At 37.8% G+C, this 26,150-nt stretch overlaps 1 protein-coding gene across 3 annotated transcripts in view; it reads right to left on the bottom strand.

The window, feature by feature from the left end:
* The window catches only part of igsf21a (immunoglobin superfamily, member 21a), a 163,465-nt gene that overhangs the window by 94,061 nt on the left and 43,254 nt on the right, over window positions 1-26,150 (bottom strand). For all 3 annotated transcript variants that reach the window (XM_044168333.1, XM_044168324.1, XM_044168341.1), the window contains one exon: window positions 19,717-19,829. In XM_044168333.1, coding sequence (XP_044024268.1) covers window positions 19,717-19,829 — 113 coding nt within the window. The remainder of the gene's footprint in view (window positions 1-19,716; window positions 19,830-26,150) is intronic.

Raw genomic sequence — 26,150 nt, 5'->3', positions numbered from 1 at the left:
ACTTGTCATGAGCAAAACCAAACTTGAATAACCAGCGCCCTGTATATGCATGAGAAGCCAGATTTTGTTTTGATTGAAAGGAATAAAATGATGGAGTTCTGACACAGTTGGGGACATTTTAATGGTTCATTAAGATACACCATGTCAAAGACTGCCTAAAGGGAACAAAGAGATCACAGTTAAAGTGAGGACAGAAAATTAAAATGAACAATATCACACAGGCACACTGCTAAAGATGATATGAAAGTAAAGTCTTTCACATTTCAGCAGTCTTCTCTCACAAGTTCAACACAAAGCAGTTCAGACTTAAAACTTAAAATATGAAATCTAAAATATTTCTGATTGCATTCAGATAGAGGAAGAAATAGAGGTTTCAAGGACTTTGTCAAATAGTTAAGGGTTTCAATGAATATATCTGAATAATGAATACTGTAGAATACGATTTTAATCAATATGGCGAAACAACAAATAGTGGTGCAAGTTGTGAAAATTTGAGAATATAGAGATAAAGAACTGAAAAAAAATCAGTCCACAGCAGCAGATACAAAATCTTCTAATAGATTTGCAGGGTATCTGCTTTTTATAGTAGTTTTCAATTTATTCAGAAAAATTACTGACTAATATGTGAAGAAAACAGATTTCCTGACAAGCTTATTCAATTAACAAACCCATAAAAACAAGAGAAAAGAGAAACTAAAAATATTTTGCTTTTCTAAACCAGACCCGCAATTTTTAAAACATGCCTTTTCATTAATCTGTCAAGATGACATGATTAACAACACCAACTCAACAGCTAAGCAGAGGCTGAAAAAGCCAGTGTCAGTTGCCAGGGTCTCATGGCATTTAAAAAAAGAACTTGATTGCATAGATGCAATCTTGACTTTGAACACCCTCAGAGGCTCTCTGGCGATAACTACCATGAGGAGAAGCTGTCATGGCTACAAGTATGACTCACACCAAGTACGAGAATGATGTCCTGGATGAATATCCTTTAGCCCCACTGGGAGTGTGCTGTCCCGCTCTTCTGATGTCTTTGAGTGTCTTGGACCTAGAGGTCAGCATCCCATTTTACACGGACAAAAATCTATTACAAAACCTATCTCTCTCCACTTGCATTAAACCCACAGGGGAAGAGAAGCTTTTCTCTAATTGTTTTTCCTTGGCTGCAGAGCTGGCCTGGTTATGAGTGAACCTAGTCCATATTATGGCTCTGATTGGTGAGTGGGTCATTCAGATCCATCTTTTACGCATTGCTATGTACAGTATGACATTAGTCATAGTGTTTTTCATTCTAGGAGTAGTGTGCCTGTGCATCTGCATTATACACTGAAAATTAACTGTGTATTGGTGAAACCATTTTACAAACACATCAGAATAAAGTATTTCTGATTCTGAAACACATTCGAGTTTGTACTCTACGGTCATCTACATTGCTACAGTTTGAAGTACAAATATAGCTGATATTTGGCACAGCATATTTTTGCAAGGTAAGTGCAGAGAAATGTGGAGAAACAAATGTTTCCCTATTTTCATAAACTTTTTAAAAACATTTTCATCTAACTTGATACAATACAATCTAAATTTGCTATTCTATACACGAGCGTCAGGTAGGAAAAATTTTTACAGTGGCATTAACACCTACTTTTTTCAAATAAAATGACTGACCAACTGATATGTATGTTTATCAATGTTAACAACAAAAGGAGCCTCAGTTACATTATAAATATTTTTAGCCATTCAGTAAATTCTTTACCTCTTCTTGGCTCTTTTATTTCCACAAAACAAAGAATCATGTTCAAGGCCATGTTGAACTCCATTTGAAATCGACAAAAGGCTCAAACAGCTCTCATGGCTGTTCACTTGTCCCTGTGAAATGGCAGGCTGCAAATGCCCATGCTGAAAAGCCACTTTTAGCAAATTGTTACACTGAAGCAGCAGTATCCTTTTATAGGCATCTCTCTGCACTTGCAATAGTCCTCCAAACAAGAAAACAGGAACAATGGTATGGCGGGGAGTCGGTGACGGCAGCAGTGGTTCACATTTCTATGTATAGACCTGAGATCTTTTTTTTTTCCACTGTAAAAGACATAAAAAGACAACATTCAAGTCTGACCATCTTGTTCTGTGCACTGTGTTCCTTAAGAATAATATTTTTTGACTGTTGCATTTCGGTTATAATTTGAACAAAATTCTTTAAACGCAAATGCAGTGTTTTAGCCACTATTTCATGAGATGCACTTCCAAAACTGATGAGTTTTTTTTTTGTCCTCATATGTCCCCAAATCCTCAACCATGTCTCCTCTATCATGTATAATATCCAGCATCAGGGAAGATAAAAAGCTTTATTCCATGCTACCTTATCTCCCACATAGTGAATGACAGTTCTCTTGACATTATGTAGTATTTTCCAAACAACTTAAGTATTTCTCAGTGCAAAGGACATCTCCCTCAGTTCGCTATGAAAAATTTCCCGGAAGAATGTGGGGCAAAGGAATGACCTGCACAGATTGGGAAATTTACCTTGGACTTTCCATCAACACAAAACCGAACAAAAGGGTCACTAAAACAACAAACTCTCTCCAAAAATGCCAGAAGTGACCAAAGGTGAATTTAATACTTTTCAAAAAAAAAAAAAAGACAGACAGAAATCTAAACAAATCAGAAAAAAATACACCTTTAAAATGAAGACCCCTCCAAGAAAAGAAAACTCAATGATGGAAACAAACATGTGCTTACAGATGAAGCACAAGTATAAACTGTGTTTTTATGCCCTCACCAGCAGCTTTACTCTATATGAGCACTGGTCAAAAGCATTAATGCTAAATTAACATCTCAAAGGAGTTACTTACGTATTTAAGGATATATGTACTTTAGTCTATAAAGGAAAAGTCACATCTCAAAAGCAGAAGTGGAAGAAGCTCGTCACTGCAACTTCAAAGTGTTTAACTCACTAGCATGCCCATGTTTAAGATGAAAATCAAGGTTTGTTGTCGTCTTATACAAGTCACCTTAAACTTAACAATAAAGAAACTAAATCAGATATTGCATGTTTTTTGCTGTAGCAAACTGTCGCTACAGTTGCTGCTGCGAAGCTAACAGCCAGAGAGGACCAGGCGATTTCCCAGAGCCAGCACACCAGCTCCAGACAGCGATACTCACAACTCTCCTACTACTATAGCTAACATCACAACAGCAGCATATCTTGGCAAACTAGAAAGTAAGCTAAATGTCCATGGGCAAGTCATTCAACGTTACCTGACACACAAATCATGGCTGGATTAGTTTGTTTCCCATTTACAGAGCCAGGGCTGTGTACAAACACCGGATTTTTTTTTTCTTTCCAGTTAATGGACAGCTAGCGGACCGTAAGGAGATATTCGCTGAATTTGACAAAATGTCGTGTATTGGATTACAATACACGATTGCATACCCCACCTTTAAGGTTGGGGTTATACAGGAGTGACTTGAAGTATGAGATGCATGTTTACTTTATCAACATTTAACTGAAACTGAAGCCTGTGAACATAATCCAGGTGGTGATTACATATCTCACCACAACATAATTGGGAAAACAAATTAGTACTATATAAATGTCATTTCTAGGAGACAGGGTTGAACATGATATGTGGAATTAATAAATTTCACTTTATGATGGTGCTATCTAACAAGTTGATAGGAAATAATTTCTGCCTAATGCAAAGACTGGGAGAGCAAAAACCAAGCCACCCATTTGATGCCCCTAACATTATAAATTGCATAAACAATTCCATATATTCACTAACTTTCAATATGTTCAGTGTTCACAATGGCAAACTCCACCAATGAAACCAGAACTGCACAGGATATATCTCTGATATTTCTAATTCTGTTAAAATTTATAGCTGTTTTTTAAACCTTTGAGTGGATTTCTCTTGATACAACAGCAGTCTTATTTACACACAATTGTTTATCAATTGGGAGCACTGCAATTTGGTTTAGGGTTGGGTTGCTATGAGGATATCTATGATTTCAATCCCATTTTTCAAATCAACAGCCTTATGCTGTTAAATGGCCACCCAAGGAAGGGAACAATACGTGGATTGCAGTATTATTGTATAACTCATATTGCTGCAAGGTTGCAGAGTACATGCTGTAAACAATTTATTATGGATTGCCAAAGAGAATCAGGTTTTCAGAGAGGGTGATTTTGGAGAGGGGCAGTTTGGCCCCAGGCTAATTTTTAGTGGGGTCAAGCCTTGTTTGAAGGGATCAACACACACAAAAAAAAAAAAAAATCATCTAGAGACTGACCCGATTATTTTGTGGGAACACAATAAAGAAAGAAAGTCTAATGCAGTTGAGATGTTCTGCTGTGGTAATAAAACAGGAAAAGAAGAAAAAACAATTCTCATCATAGTTATTAATAATTATTTTAAATTTGTCTTGACCAAAGGTGTTTCACTTTCAAGATATCACTCATAATCACTTTAATTTGAATTCTAGAGAAAACTGCTGATTTTATTACTGTTTTAAAAATCAGATCTGATTGCTTATAATGTCTGTATCCAACTAAAGCTGTAGTGTATGTACCTCTAAAGTATTGACCCTAATCAGTTCTTATTAACTCCTGGTCTTTATTAAGTGCTGATAACCGGTGCCCAGATTAGCCCTGTGATAGGGTTGTGACATATCCAGGGTGTTTCTGTGCCGTTTTTTGCATGCTGGGATGCTGCAAAAGCCACCTAATGAACCTGAATAGGAAACATAAGATACAGAAAAGTGTGGAAAAATGGATGGATGGATGATAACTAAACTAAATTTGTAGATAGCAATCAATATTTTCTAATACCTTCCCCTTGCTGACAGAGTTTGGACTAATTTAGATAGCGTCAATCAGTGGATAATTTGCTTACGTTATGGCCTCCCCTTAGATATATTTGATGTTATGTTGTTATAGTTTCTATGAAGTTTGCATAGATAAGAAACTGCTCACATGCACAAATATTTCTATAATGACCTATTTCTATATAATCTAAAATGTTGTTCAATGGTTTCTGCTCCCATACTGATGTTACATCATGGACTATTAATGCAATCATACTGAAGGAACAACACATTACATATGTCTAGTTGTATATGTGCAAACTTTTAAATGGTTGTCACATGTCATTACATTATTTTCAAAGGCACAAGATATGTAACTAGAGCCAAATGAACCAACTGCAGTAGTAGGCAAGGAAAAGCTGAAATATAATTACCACTTTCCTTGAACTTCCGCATCTTATATCAACCTTCACAACTGAAGTTTCTGTATCAGAGTTTCTCAACTTTAGGGTCACTTTCATGTAGCGTCACTAAATCCAGTGACACTACCTGGCACCAATAAACTATTTTTTTGATGGGTTTTTAATGAAAAACTAAATTGAATGGTTTTGATAGATAGATCATTAGTTCTATTAATTTGTAGCTCCCTATGTGATCTTGAAAATCGAACACAAAAGAATGCCACACTCAAACTGACATTAAAACTTGACATATCAAATTGCAGGGGTTGTAGGAAATTTGGAAATCAAATTAGGGGCATTCACATCATGTGTCTACAGTATTTAGCCTCTCACAGCAATGTATTGTCACTGATAGAGAATTAAAAAAGAAGCTAGAGAGGTAAAAAAGTATCAACTACACTCATGTTACATGCTTAGCCTACAATGCTCAGCAAATACTGTATATTCTACCAGCACATGGAGTGTAACACTGTTCTAAAAAATAAAATGAAGTGATGTCTCCTTACTGCCACTGGAATAAATTTAAAACTGTCAATGAAATAAAGTATAACTCCCTGTGTTCATTAAAAAAAGGCTAAATAATTTCCTTAAAGAGCTGGACAGCAGACATTAGTCAAAGAGGAATGTAAAGTACATTAGTTGGGTACTATTTACAGATGTGGATTAATACACATTTGGTGCTCTAGTGAGTATTTACAGCAGCAGGATGGCATATGTGGGATCAAAATATACTACAGTGTCCATGTTGATGGTAATGAAGACACATGTCACCCAGTGCAACAGTGTGGCTCACTGATGTGTTTTTAATGATTTTTGGACAAGAATGGAGCTATATGGCACAGAGGAATATGCTGTATCAGGCTTTGGCTACACAGACGATACTTTTGACAAGGATCAATTCATTGTTGGTTTTGGTCTTTTCATGGGATTTGTTGATAATTGGAAAAATATAAAAACATTGCCAGACATGCAGTTACACTTTACAAAGCAGTCAAGGGTTCACATTATATCACTTGTTTGTGGGTGTTTTCTCCCCCTTTCCTCCCCTGGAAGTACAACTTATTGCAGTCTTTCCAAATATACAAACAAGGAAGTAAACAAGTAAATAAATATATTAAGAACTAAATGAGTAATTGTTTTGCTTCTTTCGTGCCCCTGGAGGACCTCACAGTGTGTTGTGTTGAGGCGGAATAGAGGCCACTGCTAAGACTCCTCTGGCATGGAAATGACTTCCTCCTCTAATGCAAATGTCACAAAGAGGCTCTGATCCACTCCTAATCGCTAAGTAATCACTTTCTTGTTTGATCCTTCTGTGAGAGTAAGAATGGATTTCAAAAATCTGGTATGATTCTAGTAGGGAGATTATGAATTTTCAAGACATGTTGAAAATTGGAAGAGCTACAGTAAGCCTTAAAAAAGAATGAAGCAGAAGCGATGACTTTGCCTTCAAAATTAAAATCTTCTCCCAGATGGTTCATGAAATATAATGAAGCAACCATTTTGAGATATCATTAACTATCATGTTTCTTCTTAAAAAGATGTTAAATTATTTTACATTATCTGCTCATATATAAACACTGCTATTACATTTAATACTGTTATCTAACCAATTTCTTGATAAAAACGATAGACAAAGACTGAAAAATAAACGTGCCATGAAACACTTTTGTGATGCGTGTATGATATAGTATACCCTGATGCTCACATAAAGATGAAAAAGTGTAATGTAACTATTAGAATGTATTTAATCCTATTGTCATGGAGAGAAAAGGAGTCAGTAGGGAAAAACCAAATGATCTTGTGGAGAGTTTTTCCACATAATCATTTGTTGAATTACCTAATTAATTAGATACAGAGTATGCTTTTGATAGATACCTGGGGATCTCTGGGAGATGCTAACAATGAGGAGGCATTATTCACTATTAGCAGCGCAGAAACAAAATATCCCATTGTCATCACAGTCACTGCCATTAGCAGTACAAGCTCTCAGACAGGCACAGCAATGATCAGTCCCTTTGTTGCTATTAGTATTTGTGGATAAAAGGGGACTCATCTTGTAGTTTGCTGACATGAAGTGTGTAATTATCATTCCATGTATAACAGGCAGCTTATTTGCCCTAGTGGCATCCTCAAAGGGAAAGGTTGCGGTGCAGTGATCCATATCACCTTATCTCCCATTCCCCTTGGGGCACCACATTCGGCATGGAGCAGCAGGCTAATAAAGATGACAGAGATTTGTGCCACTGTTTAAAGGGGCAGACCACTTTTTTTTTTACCTACAAAAGAGTGTGCGCAAACATATTTGAATTAAATTAAATGTAATAAAAGTGATTTCTAATTTTCTTTCAGATAGGTCAGTTAGCTGAGACATGAAAATCATGGACAGTCATGGACAGGGTCTTAATGTGTTTTACATGTTGGGACCTCACCACATGGGAAACAAAAGAAGGGTCTACATGTCAAAAGCAAAGCCTCAACAAGGAGGCCTACACATAGAGAACAAAGCCTGAACAAGCAACCAGCGCCAAATCCCCTCAGGTGCGATTTATCGGACCTGAGGGGTGTGAGATTTACATTTGAATCCAAATCCTGGATTCCTACTGGACGAGCCACCACAGGAGTGCAGGAAACTCCTGTGACGAGGCCATGACATCAAAGACTATGAATTTCAGAGCACCGCTTGCTCATTGCCTTTCAATGCAACGCAAGTTGCTACAGGAGGTTAATCAATGTTGAACTTTAATATTCCCTAGGTGAAGCTCTTAACTCACTGTTTGAACACATTTTTGGATCCCAAAAGAGATCATTATACACCACATAATCTCTCATACCTGCAAAAGGAAGGTATGGATTTCACTGTTTTCTTCACGGAGAAAAGGATAACTGCTGGCCCCCGCTTTCTCCCCATTAAGTCAACTTTGCCACTGAACCCGATAACAGAGCGGTACCCCAGCCACCGTCAGTATCCGATCCGGATAACCCAAACGGACTGACGCATTAAGTTGCTATCAAGAGCAATCTCAAGTAAGAGGCTTGTGTCTGGGCAGAGATAGGTTTATAACTTTGTTATTGTAACCTGCATGGTTGTGTGATTTTTGCTTTGCTGTGGGAAATAAGGGACCACACCGCTGGGCCTTTACTTGTGTTAGTTTTCCGCCACTGCGTGTGAAGCCAGTTACTGGGGGTTCCTGTGTAATAAAGGGACAATTATTGTGTCTTGCCATGGCATTTAGGATCTTATGTACCATGCTTTGTGTGTCTTTTCCTTTCTGGCTCTCTTTCACTAACCTGTGCACACACCTACATGTTGTACGTGCATCAACACACATACACATCTCCAACCCACAGATAGCGTGATAGCCTAACTCAGTTGTGCTCTATGCCATGTTGATGAGGACGAGTAGAAGGCTTCCTCCATCTTGGTTCTTCCACCATTTTGGAACATTGCGTGACGAGCCACCCACATTGTCACGTCCGCCATCTTCCTCGCATCCCCCCACTTATTCCCACACACCTACATACCTGCATCACATGCTTGCTGATTGTTGTATGCTTTTATTGTGCTTAGACTAGATAATAGAGGTTTATTGGCTGTAGTTTATTGATTATTGATCGGTGCTTAAGTTAAATAAACTCTATTGTACCTTTATATAGCAGTTGCCTGTGGTTATTTGTATGTGTGTTGTAATAACAGCAGGTTGGGACAGTCGGTGCTTCACTCCACCTTATTAATCTAAAATAATATTTAAATATTGGCATTTCTAAGTGGACAAACCCCTTTTTGAGACTATTTTCACATTTTGGTTATTGGTCCCTGATCCCAGGGTGGTGCCCCGTTATTATTCATTCTTATTAATAATTTTAGTGATTGTATTAATATTAATAAATATCTTTGATATTCGCTAATAACCAAATCTGTCTTACCAGATTCCCAACATACATATAGAAAGTAATAGGTTCTGGCTTAACCATATATAGTGTTAAAGTGATCATAATATGCTCTTTTAGAGGTTCATAATTTTATTTTGGGGTTGTACTAGAATAGGTTTACATGGTTTAATAAAAAAAACAAAACACCATATTTTGTCTCATACTGTACATTGCTGCAGCACCTCTGTTCACCCTGTGTCTTGAACGCTCCGTTGTAGCTACCGAGTGAGGCATCTCACTTCTGTTCGATCTTTGTTGGGAGTTGCACATGTGCAGTACTTAGGTAAGGACTACTAGCCAATCAGAAGGAGAGTAGGGGGGTTCTGAGCAAGGTAGTATGATCCGAAACAAAGCCACTTCAGCCGTTAACTATGGCTTTGGTTCAGCTGAGTCTGATACCAAAACACAGGCAGAATAACCCGAACCAGCTTCACAGCCTAGACTGGAGCAAGACGTTTCAGAGTGGTAAGTTATTAATTTGTAACTAAGTTATCTTTCATACGTAACATTTTAACTGTGCGCTGTCTACATCACAGTAACAACTTTATGCCCATTTGCGGCCTGGAGGGTATCTAACGTTATTTTAATTTCATATTTAGGTGTACTTGTGGAAACTGCTAAATTTGTGTATTATGACGCGTGTTACATAGTGACATAGATACATTATGGAAGTAAATGCTGGACTACGATCAAGCTGTTTTCAGGCAGTTCAGGAGCAGTGTTTTCCGTGGAAAGGGTAACTCCCTTTGGGTTGGACTTTGGGCTTTTTCACTTTGCAAACCTATTACATGCACAAAAAAAGATACATAACACAATAAAGGAAAGGGAAAAAAGCCAAAAAGCAAAATATGTAGCACTTGAAATTTTACTATTCTACTATTAATGTAAAATGTGAAGAAGCTCACTTGTGAGATCTCCTCTCAGTAAAATTAGATTTGGTTGAGGACACAAAATTGACCACATCAGAAAGTAATTACTTGGACTGTTGATTGTAAAATTATCATTACACTGCATATGGGTCTAGTGGGCCTACTTGAAACACAAAGTGTTCTTTCACCAAAAGGAACAAAAACCTCACATTTTGTCAAATGCAAAATAAAAAATAAAAGAACAACAACAACAACAAATGTTGATATATACCAGTTGCTGCACAGGTTATATATTTTGCTGAATGTCATGTTTACACATATTTATGCTTGTGTTTTCTTCACAGTTGAAGCTGGCAGACTTAAAAATAATGTATATTATTGCCTGTCACCATGTCAAGACACAGCAGCCTAAAGGTTGCCTACATACAGGATCATGAAAAAAGGCGTGTACCATTGTTTAATAAGTAGGTTCAATTTCCTGTGGGGAGATTCAGGGGATGATGGAAGCAATGTGAACATGCCCACAACTGAGTTACAGAGCTAGATCAGCTCCATGGACAGAGGATAGGGAAGCCCTTTGGCACAGACCTTACAGCAGTCGTTTGGTCAATAGTGATCTGTCCATGGCACTACTCTTTGTTGATAAGAGGCTGTGGTAATGCATGCAAGGATTTATGCATAAAGACAAATAAATAAGTATAAACAACTTTATACTATGAGTATGTGTTGCAGAAAATTGACTAATGCCCTCAGAGTTTCTCTAATAATCAAAACATTTTGCATTTCCAATATAAATTGCAAGGCAAATGCTATCAAACAGACCAGTCTTTTAGAGACTTATGTGGCCTACAGTTTCTCAGACATCATCTAGACTCACTCAAAGATAAAAATACCCGAAGCATTTCTAAGGAAGAATATTGCTTTTATTCCCTTCAAAAAATGTTGCACTACTAATTTTCAAATGGAAGATGACATTTTTCATAAATGGCACAGGCAGTAGTGATGTGTCGGTTGCGGACAAGTGAACGATGGGAGCCGACTCCCGTCTGAGAGCCGGCCGACCCCCCCCTCCAGAAAGGAAATGCATGACAGAGTTGTGTAATCTTTTATTAACCATACTATATCATCAGTAAGGTGTTATTTTTGTTATTCTTGACGATCCCCCTTTTTAACCATCAACATGACAGAATATGTATTTCTAATGAAGAATCTTGCAGGTAATGTAGGCAGTGACCAGCAGAAGTGGTAGTAAATGAAGAGCCATTTGGGAGCCAAAAGAGCCAGCTCTCGGTAAGGAACGGAGCAATAAGATCTAGCTCCCTTCAAAGAGCCGTAATTCCCATCACTCACTCTCACTCTCCACTCACTCAACTCACTCACTCACTCACTCACTCACTTCCTCACTCACTCACTCACTCACTCACTCACTCACTCACTCACAGACAGACAGACAGACAGACAGACAGACAGACAGACAGACAGACAGAGACTGTACATAAAAAGACAGAATTTATGAATTAGCCTGCACACATTATTCATATAGGACTATACAACAAGGAATTTTTGAACCTACACAATTACACTTGGGGATTAAAGAGCAGGAAGTTAGACACCCAAAAACCCCACAGGAGTGTGCTGTGCGTACACACTCAGCGAGCTCTCTTCTGTACTTGCAGATTCCCCGTTGCCCAGGCAACCCTGTCTGGAAGATTTCAAACTTGGATTTAACATATGACGCCTCCTGTGTCTCTCCACAGTCAAGAAACAGGATTACTGGCTGTAAAAACACTCCACTTTTCGGTTGAGTGTCCAGTAACATATCTTTGCCATTGCATTTGGAGGTAACATATGGCCAGAAAAAGACGGTAGTAAATTCAGTGACACGCTGCCCTAAGGTGATGCAATTTCTTGGCAGACTGTGACAAGAGAGAAGTCATTTGCATAGCTGTCATATTGTGCTTTGACACTGTCAACAGCTTTAATGGGATTTGTCAAATTTTGGGCCACAAGTAAATCTGAAAACACTACCAGAGGCAATGGAAGAGTTGGGGGTATTAGAATAAGATGAGGTGCAGAGTTTGTGTGGGCACCAAGTGTCTCACTATTATCCCAGAATAAATTTCTTGCTGTAAGTTAGACTGTACAGTTGTAGTCAGGTCAGTGCTTCATGCGCAGAGCTATTTTCACATTTCCAAATATAAACATCATGTTCTCCTCAGAGCAAATAAGGCAGCTGGCCTGTGTCCAAAAACAGCTGGCAAACACTTGGTAGTACTGTACAGCACTTCTGTGCTGTTAAGATAATGGCAATATGTCGAGAGGGAAGATCTGTGCATGCAGCATTTCGATATGAGAACTCCCACAGAGTCACTAAGGACTGCCAACACAGTCTCACAGCAGTTCGTGAAATAGTTACAAAATTTAATATATAGCATTCATGTATATGGACATGAATTTTCAAATTTTTTCGTGAAACTCAGCACGACTTTCAGACTAATGTATTGCAAGTATTCTTTCATGCCTGCACCACGTTATTTTTTTAGCAATAATAAAAATGCAATTTCCGGTTAGACTTTCAAAATACAGCTTGCTGAGAAACATTTCAGTTGATGGTCGCAGTTTGGTTAGGTTTAGGCACCAAAAGTACTTGGTTAGGTTTAGGAAAAGATCATGGTTTGGGTTAGAATAAATACTTACTTAAAACAATCAATGTTGACTCATTTTTGTTAGGTTTAGGCACCAACACTATTTGGTTTGTGTTAGAATAAATAGGCTACTTTCTCAAAACCATAAAAATTGATTGGCTTCACACAGGAATCGAACCCCAGTCTCATGTGAAAGTCCTGCGTTTGACCCATCCATCCACCCCAGCCTTCTCCCTATGTAGAGTTTCTCATTCTTTATACTTGTTTGTCCTTATTAGTTTGAAAGTCCTGCTGAGTGTTGCGGGAAAAAAATGGAAAATTCGTGTCCTTGTACACGAATCCTATAGGTAAAATTTTGTGACTATTTCACAAACTGCAGTGAGACTGTGTTGGGACTGTGGTCTGTTCATGATGTGTGAACAATGGGTGTAAGTCGGTACATAATTTTGGAACATAAGATTTAATCATATACATAAATACATGTAGATACCTATAAATTACTTTCTCAATCTGAAAAATTAAAATAAGAATGTGAACTCAAAAGACATCACACCACCAGCCTCTTGTTTAGACTTTCAGAGAAAAGGAGAACTACACTCATTGGCACGCTTAAGGGAGCCACTCCATGTAACCACATCAACAAATCCACTTCCTTAAACAAAAAATAGGCTGTTTGTTAGTGCATCCGAAAATGACTGCGCCTAGCACTTTATGAATCTGCTGCTTTACGGCTAATGTATGGTTATGTTCTGGCCACTAAGAAACCAACACAGAATATTGGCCCAAAATGGGACATGAACCCTGGTCTCTCAATCGTGAGCTCCTCCTTGTCTCTTAAGCTTCACTATAACAACATCCCATTACCTCCTGGTCTGCTAACATTTTTTAAGCTGTTTGACCAAACAACCCATGCCATCATTTTTCTGGGAAGGACAGTCTAAGCCATAGCCTTGTACCAAGAGATCGAACAATTGCCTAAAAGAATGGACTAACCCTGTCTGGCTGACACGCATCATTCATTGCTGCAGTAGAGCCTCTGGATAATTGTTACAAGTATAGCAGAAATTTTGGTTAAAGGTGCTATTGATAACATTCACCACTAGATGTCACACTCCCCTTCCCTCCTTCCATTCCATTCCAGTGGTTGCCAGTTCACTGTAAAACCTGCATATTTCATGGTCGAGTGGAGTGAGACCCAGACAGACTGTCATGTCAAGTGATGAATCTTTTGTGCTAGAGTAATGAATTCATTTTGCAACATATATGATACATTAGCTATAGACTTTGGTTACTTTGTGCAGCTGTGTTTCATATAACGTTATCTATGGTAATCTTAGGATATGGCTTGCTAGTTTTAGGTAATGTGTAGCTTGTCATCTAAGTGTCCACTCAATGTCCAACATAACATTTTTCCCCACTGGCCCACTTGGCCAGTAGATCAGAGTTTTACTGGCCCTTTGTATATTTTTACTGGACAGGCAGCCAAAAAATGAGAATAACCCTTTTTTCCATAATTGAATAATTGTAGGGGCCCTATATTGCAACACTTACCGTAAAGAACATTTCAATCATCCTTACACATTAAACATTAGGTAAATATTTACATTTTAATCCAATCAAAGAGTACAGTACAGTACATTGTAGGGATGCTATTAAAACCCACAGCACTCGACATTAGACAGACAGCTACAGTAAAAGTTGATGTTAGCTAGCGTTAGTGTTAGCGTTCTGTTGAGCCACAAGTACCTCAGCGATTTGTCTCATAATAGGGCTAACATTAGACTGCTATATGAGATGACACCCTCAATAAAAGTCATGTTTTGGGTCTAAACACTATAATGATATCATTTATTTTGCCTTCGACATGCCACATTTGTAATATATTGGGATCCCACGTCCACTCTGTTCTTAAAGAAGAGCGGCCGTCCTTTCATAAGTGGACCAGTTCACCACTAGCCCAGATGGACCAGTGACTTGTCAATCAACTTGCCCTCATAAACTTTTACTGGCCCCGGGCCATCGGTTATGTCGGACCCTGGCCCACTTCTAAATCTCCTCTGATATGCATCTTCTTTATGATGTTACATTGGTTGAGGGAACTATAACATTAGGTAACTGAACGCAACCGTCACTAATGCTAACGCAGCTCCTTAGGGATGAAGCTCTTATTTTTCTAATTTTGACAATCTAACGTTGGTTGTAAGGACTATGGCTGTCAGTAGTTGCTGATTTTGTTTAAATATGCAGAACTGTAATTTTATGGGTTATTGTTGTTTGGACGATTAAGCTAAAATATGTGCTAACTTCAGTGTCCGTTTTTTTCACACTAACTGGCAACTATACCATGTGATACCAACGTCATTATACTATTGGCTCACAAGCCTTGTTATAAGCAGGAACCAAACGTCAGACATCTCACACAGAGAGAAACAAAACATTCATTTCGGACCTGTCAACATTTTTGAAATGATTAATTCACAATATTTTTATTATTTATTTTCTTAGGAAAAGTGACTTTTATTCAGTACCTTTCTAAAAGCTCTCTGGATGTATTTTTTTAATATATTTTCGTCTACATAAAAATGTTATCAATAAAACCTTTAAAAAAGGTATCGGATCAATTGTAGCTTAATTGTTATATATCTACATACAGCTACATAATTCTATAAGATGTTACAGTATAGGTTGTAAATTTCTAATGCTCTGAATAGAATCTGTGGAGGCAGATGGCTTCATTAAAATTTGACAAGCTTTCAATGGTATTCAGTTAATGATTGAGATTTACGACTGTCTTTGGTTATTGTCCTTTCTAAACATAAACTTTGTTATTGCTCCAACACAAATACCAACACACCTATATGAGAGGGGAGGAAATCTAACATCTAATATTTTAAATGTAAAAGCCAAAATAATCATTATTTCTTTATCTACCACAGCCTATTATCAAATATATACTTAGACACTGTATACCTCATGGATCACAATGATGATTTTCAGGATATGGTTAGTGAGCTATTCGAAAGCTGGCTGGGAGTATTTTCTGGCTAGCTCATGCTCATAATAACCCAGGCAGATTATTTTGCAATTTGTTAACATGAAGGAAACAAAATGTCTCTCAGACATAATTAATATTTTTCTCTTTAGTTGTTGATATTGCATGTTATCTTGTAAAACCATGTACTCATACTGCACATGGAGTGGGGAGAGTGATGTTCAATTCAGCAGAGAGCAGGATTATAAATTCAGGTAAATTTGAATCATAATAATGAAATGGACAGAGGTGGACACAGCTGAATGATGTATCAGAGAACCAGCTCAGCTAGCAGTCAGGACAGTGGTAAATTAGGGAAGCGTCTTAGGGAAGACACTGATGAGAGAGGTACGCTGGTGAGAGAGAGGATCCCAGAAGAGTTATATCAGGGAGGATGGAGGGATTCTGTAATGGGCAGAGGAGAGACAGTTGATCCAGTTAAGCATAGTGCAGTGCAGCACTCAACAGGCAAGCTAACAGACACCGCTTGCTTCACCACTATCAGCATGGCACACCTGGGCCACCCACTGGGAGAGGTCCCATATGTATATACTCATTAGAATGACAAATTAAAACAAGCACAGCATGAGATGAGCTTGTGTGCATGCACGTCTTTGAGGAGCAGTCTCTGAGCACCGCCATGCACTGCCATGCTGACATCATTCTTCCAAACAGGCAGCACATTAGCACCACCCTATCAAATGATCCATCATTACTATTTGGTATGCTATTAAAGCATAATTGACAGCTTGATGGTATTACATATCCATAGTCCTTAATCCGTGGCCTGCCAGTATTCACCACTCACTAAAAACATTCACGTGGCCTGTAGTGCAATACCCTACACACATGAGAGGCTTTCATTTATTTGCTCTTGAAGCATTAGCTGCAGGGCTATACAACATCCATTACTGATGACTGCTCTCACTCTCTTGCATTCTCTCCCTGTCACTGTCTGCTGCTAATCTTGTGTCATCTTGAGTAAACTAAAATGAGAGGTGTAATAGGAGATCCTATCCTATCATTATTATCAGAGGGTAAGGGTAGGAGTCATAAAAAGAGGATCTGAAAATGTTTTATTTAGCTTTTTTTGTTGGTTGAAGCTGCATTTGTTAATGCATAGCCCATATAACTTAAAAGGCATGAAAAATGTCCTTATTTGGTATAATAATGCTTTACTGTCTGCTTTACTGTCATTTCCGTATTTGGTCACCTTCACCAAATGTGCAAGCTCAGTTTGTGGCAAAGGAAAGGATTACAACTTGAACACTTCTCTACATATTGGGTTTTAGGGTCAGAAGAAAAGAAAAAAATATATTTGAAGAAAAGAAATGGTTAATTTCACAATTATTATTATTTTTACACATGCAGCAGTGGGGTCTGTGAGATCCCAAACAATGAAGGAGTGAAGCCAATGTCAACAAAACACAAGAGTTAATTTCATCAAGTAGCAGTTAAGAATTTTATGAAAAAGTGTACAGCTAATGGCAACTGTAAGATGAAGAACAATAGACGGCAGGTGTCCTTGTTGAAAGCCCTTCTCAAACTCATGTTTGCTACTGCAGTGTTTTTAGTATTCGGTTAATTCATTAATCACAGTAGGTATGAAAAAGGTATTTAAAATTATATAGAAAGGTCAAGTGAAACAGAAAAAATGTCATGCACCTACACACACCCTTACACTCCACTCCGTAGCAGCAATATTTGTACTGTCCCTAAAAAAAATAACTTATTCATGATTTAGGGGGATGAAAGGAAATATAAAATGCTTTAGTATAATAGGAACCTTAGGGTAAATCATATCAAATCCATTACTTTTATCTCTCTAGTTTTGAATATTATGTTGTGGAGAATTTGAGTTAGCGTGGCTTGAAAGGTTCTCTAAAATAACCAGGTTTATCTTAAGTACATCCTAAGACGTGCTAATTCTGACTGCAGTCTGGATGTGTCATGCATTAAAAAATCTTCAAACAGAATACGTCAGCACCGCAAATGAGCACTTGCTGAAATATTCAGTTTATTCAGCCCTCTGTCTGATTGGCCAAGCTTCGATTAGATACAAGGATTCCCCAGGTGAGTATCAACCCCAGTTCCATTTGAACAGAAGGTAAAATGAGAAGTCAACAGTATTTAGTCAAATAAAAGGCAGAGATTAAAGAAACTTTGGCAGCCAAGTGTGGGTAATTGATTTATAATTTATCAACGGTTGTGCTGAGCAGTGGCCACTGGAGATATGGGGCCGATTTCTGTTACAACCTCTTTGCTTTCCTCGTGAGAACACTTAATATGGGCAGCTCTATTCTCAGAGCGGTTATTTAAACTACAGCTATCAATAGACAGCACAGAAATTTGACAGAATATAAGCAAAACAATGTTCTCCAATCCCTGCCTGATTAAATGAAATTGTCACAGCAATGAAAGTGATCTATGATACTAAGGTGAATGTGTAAAGTGCCATAAATCTCTTTTTGTCCTACCTTGAAAGGTCAGCATTTGCTAAGATGAGTCCAGAGACACTGTTTTATTTCACAATAATAAAAGTGAGAAAACAGAAGCTAAAGAGTTCCTGCCTAAGCAATAAACCACTGCTCTCGCTCATTAATGAACAGTGTTCCAGCACAGGGTAGAGGGTGAAACCAAGGTGAATGTCACCATAGTGTTGTACTGTACATTCACAAATATCAAATATGTTGAAATACTTAGCAAGTAAGATGCAGAATTCACCAGCAAGAATTGCATACTGGCAAAAGGCCATTGAAGTTTACCTGGGCCAGTTGATTGGTCAGATTGGCCTCATACAATGGGTGTTGAAATTTACACTCTGATTTGCCAGTGCATTCTAATGCAGCTAAGTACATCAGGACAGAAATAAATTCTTCCTTTGAAGCTCATAATTTTCATTTTCCTTTAATAGCATTACCAAGGTTATTTTTCAGACTTTGGAAAGTTTCCTGCAGAGCCAAAAATATATACACAAACAAACATATACTACTGTTTTCACAGGCTTAATAGTACTTCTCATGATAAGTAAACTGTACTTCATTTGTAAAGTTGGTGGATCTATTGCACAGGAAGTCAGTGCACATTCTAGTATACTCTGATCAGCAAAGCCACCCTTGCAATGCATCTCTCTGCATGCTGTTCGCTTGTTTGTTTTGGAAACCCATCCATTTTTCAATTATATCATGAGCGACACAAGACAGAGTAGGGATGCATTTTATGGAATACCCAAAAGCTTGGTTGATAACATTTCAGGCTCTACAATTTGTCTTTGCCACATTATACAAATCCAATCACCACTCAGCAACTTCACTAACAACTTCAGCCACTTCTACAAAACACATCTGTATAGCTCCCAAGAATTATTGGAGAGTTTTTTGCCAAAACAAATGGTCAGGCAGGGGTGTATAGTGGCAGCTGCTACTGCTTTCCAATTCAAGTGCTTATCAGTGACTCTCTTGAAGTGAAACAAATGTATCCTTTGTGAACTGCAATATTTGCATATTTGTTGTACCAGTCTTTACTTTCATATAGAACTTTAAAACATGCCTGTTTTATGGACCAAATAAACTCCATCTTGGACATACAAAGATTTTTTGTTGTTTTTTTCTCCTTCAACAGCAATCTAATTATTGGCAGCACTTAGGCAGTCTAGTACACCAACTGGGATTTGAATAACTGTTGAGTCGCCAGCTGTGAACTATTAAGAAATTATGGTGATGACCAGCAGATTGAGAAATCAAATTCCCAAGCAACAGCCAGTGGTGCCTCCCATACAGCTGGCCCAAATAATAGCTTGTTCCCTAACAACTGCAGTTTGACAGTGCATGGTTGTTCTCCTAACACAGCCATAAACCTGTGATATGACTATTGACATTGACCTCCTCAGATGCTGAATGGCCAGAAATGAAAGAAATGGATGCTCTAGAGAGCATCCAGTTCTTAATGGCATTGAAAGTGTAGACAGGTTTACTCACCCTGTACCAAACAATCTCTCGAAGTCTTCCGTCTGTTTTGAAGTTACACTTGAGAGTAACAGTCTCTCCCACAACAACAGGAGGCAGGGGCTCTATGGTAACTGTCAAATATCCTGAAAAAAAAAAAGGTGGAAAAGAGTTTAATTGCAGTCATAAACCATAAAACACACATGTACAAGATACATGTTTTTGTGTTTTGTTTTTTCTTGCTGATGTAAATATTGGACAACAGCAATAAAGCAGTCATGCATTTACAGTATATCAATCATTTTAAAAATCTTAAGATTGACTGAGTCCACTTTTTTGAAATAATGCCATGATTCATCCTTATGCAATTACGCAACAAGCACTCCTCCACATGGGGGTTAAGTGTTTTGGTAAATAGAACTTCAGTGGTAGATCCTTAAGGGGGGAAGAGCATTAATTTTTCAGTGACCTTGCACAATTTCTTTATCTGGTTTGGTTGGTCTGGTATAGCAGTTAACAAGAAGTAGCATTATCTATTCTGTCTTCTCAAATTCAAATTTCATCTTCCTTGAAACAAAAAAAAAAAAAAAACGTGTGAAATCTGTACAATTGTATATAAGACATAAATGCTTCTCACATTAAAATATTTCTATGGAATTTATCTAGCATGTTGTTTGGCCTCGAAAAACATGCTCAAACTTCTGAGAGAAGCAAAGGCATTTCAATGACATATCTTTCCTCGTCAGTAAATATAAAGAACATAATGATAAATGTCAGAACCAACGAAATAGAAGTCTTGTGTTTATGATGAAAATGCATTTTAAAGGGTAATGCTGCCATTCCTTTTGACAAGGGCAGCACAGTCATAATCTGTAAACAATGACATGTTTTTTTAACACTCAGAAATCAGAATCAGCTGTCTAATTAGTGCCATGCAGTACACAGCCTGGAGCTTCCCTACTGTAAAATAATAAAAATACTTGATAACAGGCATAAACAGACTACAGCAATACACAATAAAAAAATCACAATACACTCGTCAATAAAAACAACAAAAGGAAAAATAAGAAAGAACTGTAAAATGCAAGGGCAAACTATTCAGTGGTCAAGTTTGACACCTAAAATCTGGGGGGAAATTCAATGTAGTGCTTAAAATACAACCATTAAATATATCTAAAATATTTCTAGTTTACATATAAGTGAAAAGAACATCTTTATATGCTACCACTCTGGCTTGCAGAGTGAGCCAGTGATGGTGCGTGGGCTGACTTCCACTGACAGGAACCCTCTGCCCAGCATAATAGCAGTTTCAACACATTCAGTATTTAATGAGGGATTTGTATCTTGTAAAACAGATGGATATCACAGTAAAAATATGAAACAGATAAAATGGGACCTCATGGCCAGTAATTGTGTTGATAAAACAACATAAACCACTATGAGGGCACCAATGTCTCAGAACTGTACAGGTGATCTATGCAAAGAAGGAAAAGAAGACTAGAGATAAAGAGAGGTGTACCCTTGGTTTGCAATACTGCAATATAGAGATCTAATTACAGGCAAATATTAAATATCCACCTTGTTTCTGTTTTTTCAAAATGTGTTTAATAATAAAATAAATTGCAGAGAAATAATGAAGTAAATAGATTAAACAAACCAGTGGAAGGCTGATAGAGAATGGAAAAGTGAGTTTTAATACTGAAAGCTAGAGTGTGGGACTTTTACATATGCATTAACGTCTGTTGCATTCAAGCCCTTGCCAAACGAGTTCACAAAATGCTGATTAAGCCTATCACCACCAGGTAACTCTATGTATCTGGCAGTATACCGGAGTTTTTAAATCTGGTGTCTTTGGCGACATTCCTGTGCTGGCACACTGGTAACAATGCATTTTATGTCAACCAGCAACAATTGGTTTGCCGGAGCGGAAGCGAGGAGCAACCCAGAGCCATGTAGACAGCACCACGATCCGCCATTGCTGCTGCTGCTACTGCAAAAAAAGGTCCATTGGAGAGAATGTTTATTATTGAGAATCGTTTATTGTTTATTATGATTGCAGAGTTTGTGTTAATATGCTTTTACGGTATTGTATGCAGTCAGGCCAATAAAACCACTTGAATTGAAATTGAACAGAGATGATGCAACTCTCTCTTTCTACATGGCTCTGGAGCAACTGTGGCGACGGTGTATGCTACAGCAACTAGGACTAAAACCTAAGAAGCGGCTAAGAAAAGTTTCTGATGATCCAGATAAAAAAGAAACTCAGCATTCAGATTAAGGATTACAGTCAAAAAAAGAAAGCGATCAAAGGAGAGGACAAACACGGATAACCATTGGTGTAGCTTTAGCTTTTCTTTGTTGGAAAGTGGCGCACAGAGAGCAGACACACGTTACTGCTCTTGGACAGGTAGGCTATGTAGCTATTACATTTACTCTACCTAAATAATGGATTATTGTCTTGGAACTATGGAAATGTCTGTATTTTTCTAAGTATTTCTGAACACGAGCCTGGGGCGAGCTCAGCAGTAGGCATACATCATAAGCACGCATCGTTGTTTGTGTAATTACTGCCAGAAGGGGGAGACAAAAGTTCCGCTCTCAAGTTTTAAACAGCATTACAATATCTTAGTAAAACAATACATTCTCAGAAAATGCACAGCATGAACCCTCACGGTTATGTAATAAGCGTCTCTCTAACTCTATAACTCTTTGCACTCTATTAAAAATTCCTAAATCTAAAGTGACCCAAAGTGCATCTTCAACTGCTGAGTTTGTTTGTTTAGTTTTTTTTAATATCAAAGTTTTCTTTCAAATATCATTAACAAATGGAATATAGTGTGGGTGCACAGGGTTGGATGACTGTGACCTGAAGAGTGTGGCTTATATCAGTGTAATTTGGTATGACAGGTACCAGTGACATTCATGACCATATAACTTAAAGTATTTAATTTCACAGGCCATCTTTTAAAAAGAAAGTGATTTCTTTGTCCATCAAGTGCTAAAATGAGGTGAATGAATATATGGCATCTTAAATCAGCATAGTATGTAAGGAGACAACACATTTGTTTACCATTTCCATGAACATGAGCATGAAGATGAGATGATTGACAGTGCATCTAAGCATGTTCATACTCTGGTCCTATCATTTCCAAGTGTAGGAAAATATTTAGCTGTAATAGGCAAAAAGACAACTTAAAGCTGGCTGGTACAGTAATTCATATTACGTTATAGAAAACATTGATTTCTTAATATATTCATGCATTTATATATATATATTCATATACTTTTAGCATGTCATTTTTTTATTGAGAGCCTTTATTATTAGTAACTCACTCACATACTCATTCCTTCAATCATTCATTGTTAGCCTGTTTAGCTCTTTGTGTCCATTAGAAAATATCCACAATCACACTGAACTAGGATTATTCAGTCGCCCCTCTGCAATCCTGCTGAAGTGTGCATGTTTTTTTCCTTGTTAGGTTACAGTGACAACATTGTATAGAGGCTATTTGTCCTTTGTAAGACCTTCTATGTAAGAATCGATGTGTCTACATAGTTTACAGTACACCATACTTTGTTGCTCTCCCTCAAAAAGGATGATGGATCTAAAATGCTGCATCAGGTAAACAGTATGGATTTCCAGAATTACCTGGGCTTACATAATATTTAGGACAGTGTAAAAGAGAATAAGACTTTAGTGAATAATTCAAAAGTATACACAGTGTACAGCAAATTAAAAAGTGCACATGGTGAACTTCTCATCTTAGAAAATGACAACACAATACAGCTGTGGATTTGTATGGCACAGCAAATTACAAGCAGAAAAGAGGTGAATAACCAAACCGCTACGTAACTGAGAGACAAAGTCATAACACTGCAGAAATCCAGTGTAACTTGCCTTTAAAACAGATAGTCTTGGGTATCTGCATTGGCAGACACAGATCAGCATGTCTCTCGTGTCAGTGCACCTAGATATGCTTATTAAAGAATCTTAATTTAATCAGCAGGCTGAAGAGATCTTCTCTCTAGAGTCAAATTGAATGAATAAACCTTTCCGGAGACTGCATGTCATTAACACAGAGCTGATGCTCTTAGAGAAAATCCTAACCACTTACTACAAACCCACAAGAGGAGCAGCCTGGCCTTGTAAATGTCTCTCTGTGAGTTTTCCACAGAGGTGATGGAAATGCATATTACAAGAAAAAAAAAAGTCGACTGACTCTGTGGAACATGGTGTTACTCACTCACCAGGGGATAAACGTGTGCCTTGCCTTTAGTGAAGGACATATTCAGGTATAGGTTGTAAAATATTCCTTCCAAATTCTAGATGTGTTATCCAGTACAAGCATATACCGTATATCTTTACACTTATAAATAATTAAACATAATATAGCAAGTAATAAGGGTACATTTTTTAAGACAATAAAAAGAATATTGTCGAAAAAGCTAGGTGGTCTTCTTGTGTGGTTGCAGAGATTAATTGTGAGCAATTCATTGACTATGTGGCACAGAGGAAAATATAGCATAGCCAATGACAGAAAAATGCTCTGGAGCATGTGGGGAGGGATGAGGAATTTTTAAAAGAGCAAATTACATGGGTTATGCACTCGTGCCAGGGAAGTTAACATTTCAAATAATCCCTACGAGAAACTGGAGCAGTTGCAGGCTGCACATACCAAGACATGAGGGCATAATTCCCACGCAATTCAATATCCATCGAATCCCATCCAAATGACTTCATAAATTAGACACATTTTATTTGCCAATTCTCTGTTGAAAGTGTTCCAACGAAGCAATATCTCTTGTTATGCTTGATGCCCTTGTTAAAACACAGGCTAATATGGGCCATATTCATACAGCAAAAACTTCAGTGTTAATTCAACTCTGAGTGTAAAAATCAACACTGTGCAAGTGTTTATGTAAGTCGTCACCCATCAGAGATAATTCAACACTTGTGACTGTTTAGACAGCTGCCCCAGAGCCGTAGCAGCTCTGAGTGGACACAAGTCTCCAATCATCCCTTGTCAACTCAAAACTGAAAAATCAACATTTCATCTACTGTGCAGGCTCTCACAAACAATATTACAGGTTATTAGTTTCTTCAACAGAGATGCTCCTTTAATTAAATGGTAATATAAAACATACAGCACGATTCTTCTGCTGTTTATCTCAATTGATCACGTTGTTATTATTCCGGCATATTAAATCTTTGATCACAAGTGAAAAATACAACATTGTTGCTTTTATTACCCTTCATGTTGCAAGCTCTAGTAAAACAAACAAAGCCATCAACCAACATCTTTAAGTTAGTCAGACACCTTTAATCTACTATGTTGTACAGACTGTATGAAAGCCTTTTAATACTCAGCGGGAAATGAATTGAATCGATGAAAAGAGCAATCCATAACTTATACAGCGCTGTTTTTAGTTCTTTTGAAAATGGGATGTAAGACAGAGTACAAAACAATCTCTCCAAAATGTTTGAATTCACAACTCATGCGTATATTGTTTAAATAGATGACATTTTGAGCCTTTTAAGGAAATATGACTTAAGTGTCAGGCTGGATATATCCAGTAAGCTCTAACAAGTTATGTCTGGCACTGTGAACACCTTCGGTTTAGCTGAGCTTAAATTCAACAGACAGAGAGACTTCCATTCTGTTTTCATGCTAACGCTGCACAATATCGATCCTTCCTGTGTTATAAGCCCTGCATTCGAAGGAAGCCCCAAGTATATTTATATAATGCTCACAGCCACCTACCCATAAGCTTCTTCTGGATGAATCAGACGCTCTGCTAGGCTGACGTTACCTTGAAATCTAACACTCCCACAGCTGTGACTCTCACATCTCGGGTAGAAGCAACAGAGTTTGTGTCCCAAATAGCTCCAATTACAGAGGGCAGAGATTAAAAAAATGTGGATGAAGATTTAAAATTTGATCAAAGGAAAATGTTCAGCATCCTCAGAGAAACCAACTGCTTTAAAAAGGGACATAATTTTTTATCTTTGAATGTGAGGGTAAGCATACGGTTCTGCTGAAAATCTTTGAAATAAATCTACTTGTCTTGAAACTATAATCCATTTGGCCAAGAAGCAGTATACTTGGATATAAGAGCACATAAGCAAGTGTGGAGTGGCCAGAGAGTGCACGGCATTTAATTGGCTCATATTAGCTGGTTGTAGAGGCAGACAAGGCCTCCAGCTTGTCTTAATCCATCAGAGGCGCTGTTGGAACAACATCTAATGAGGGCTGCAAACTATGCTTTCTCCCATTAATAACAGCAATTTGCCAAGATGCAATGAGAAAACAAAACACAGCCAATGATGGACCGGCCTAAAATGTGCCTGTTATTGTGCTCTGTGATTTATGGCTATGGCCTACCTTTGCTTAGATGTCAGTGCAACTAAATGTATGAGAAAAATGGATGGCTGAGTTTCTCAGCTCTCTTCCTCATATGTGCCTCCA

This window comes from Siniperca chuatsi, linkage group LG2, assembly GCF_020085105.1.
Source record: "Siniperca chuatsi isolate FFG_IHB_CAS linkage group LG2, ASM2008510v1, whole genome shotgun sequence".
Taxonomy (NCBI): domain Eukaryota; kingdom Metazoa; phylum Chordata; class Actinopteri; order Centrarchiformes; family Sinipercidae; genus Siniperca; species Siniperca chuatsi.
Note: the sequence above shows the minus strand (reverse complement) of the source record. Positions and strands in the feature narration are given on the sequence as shown.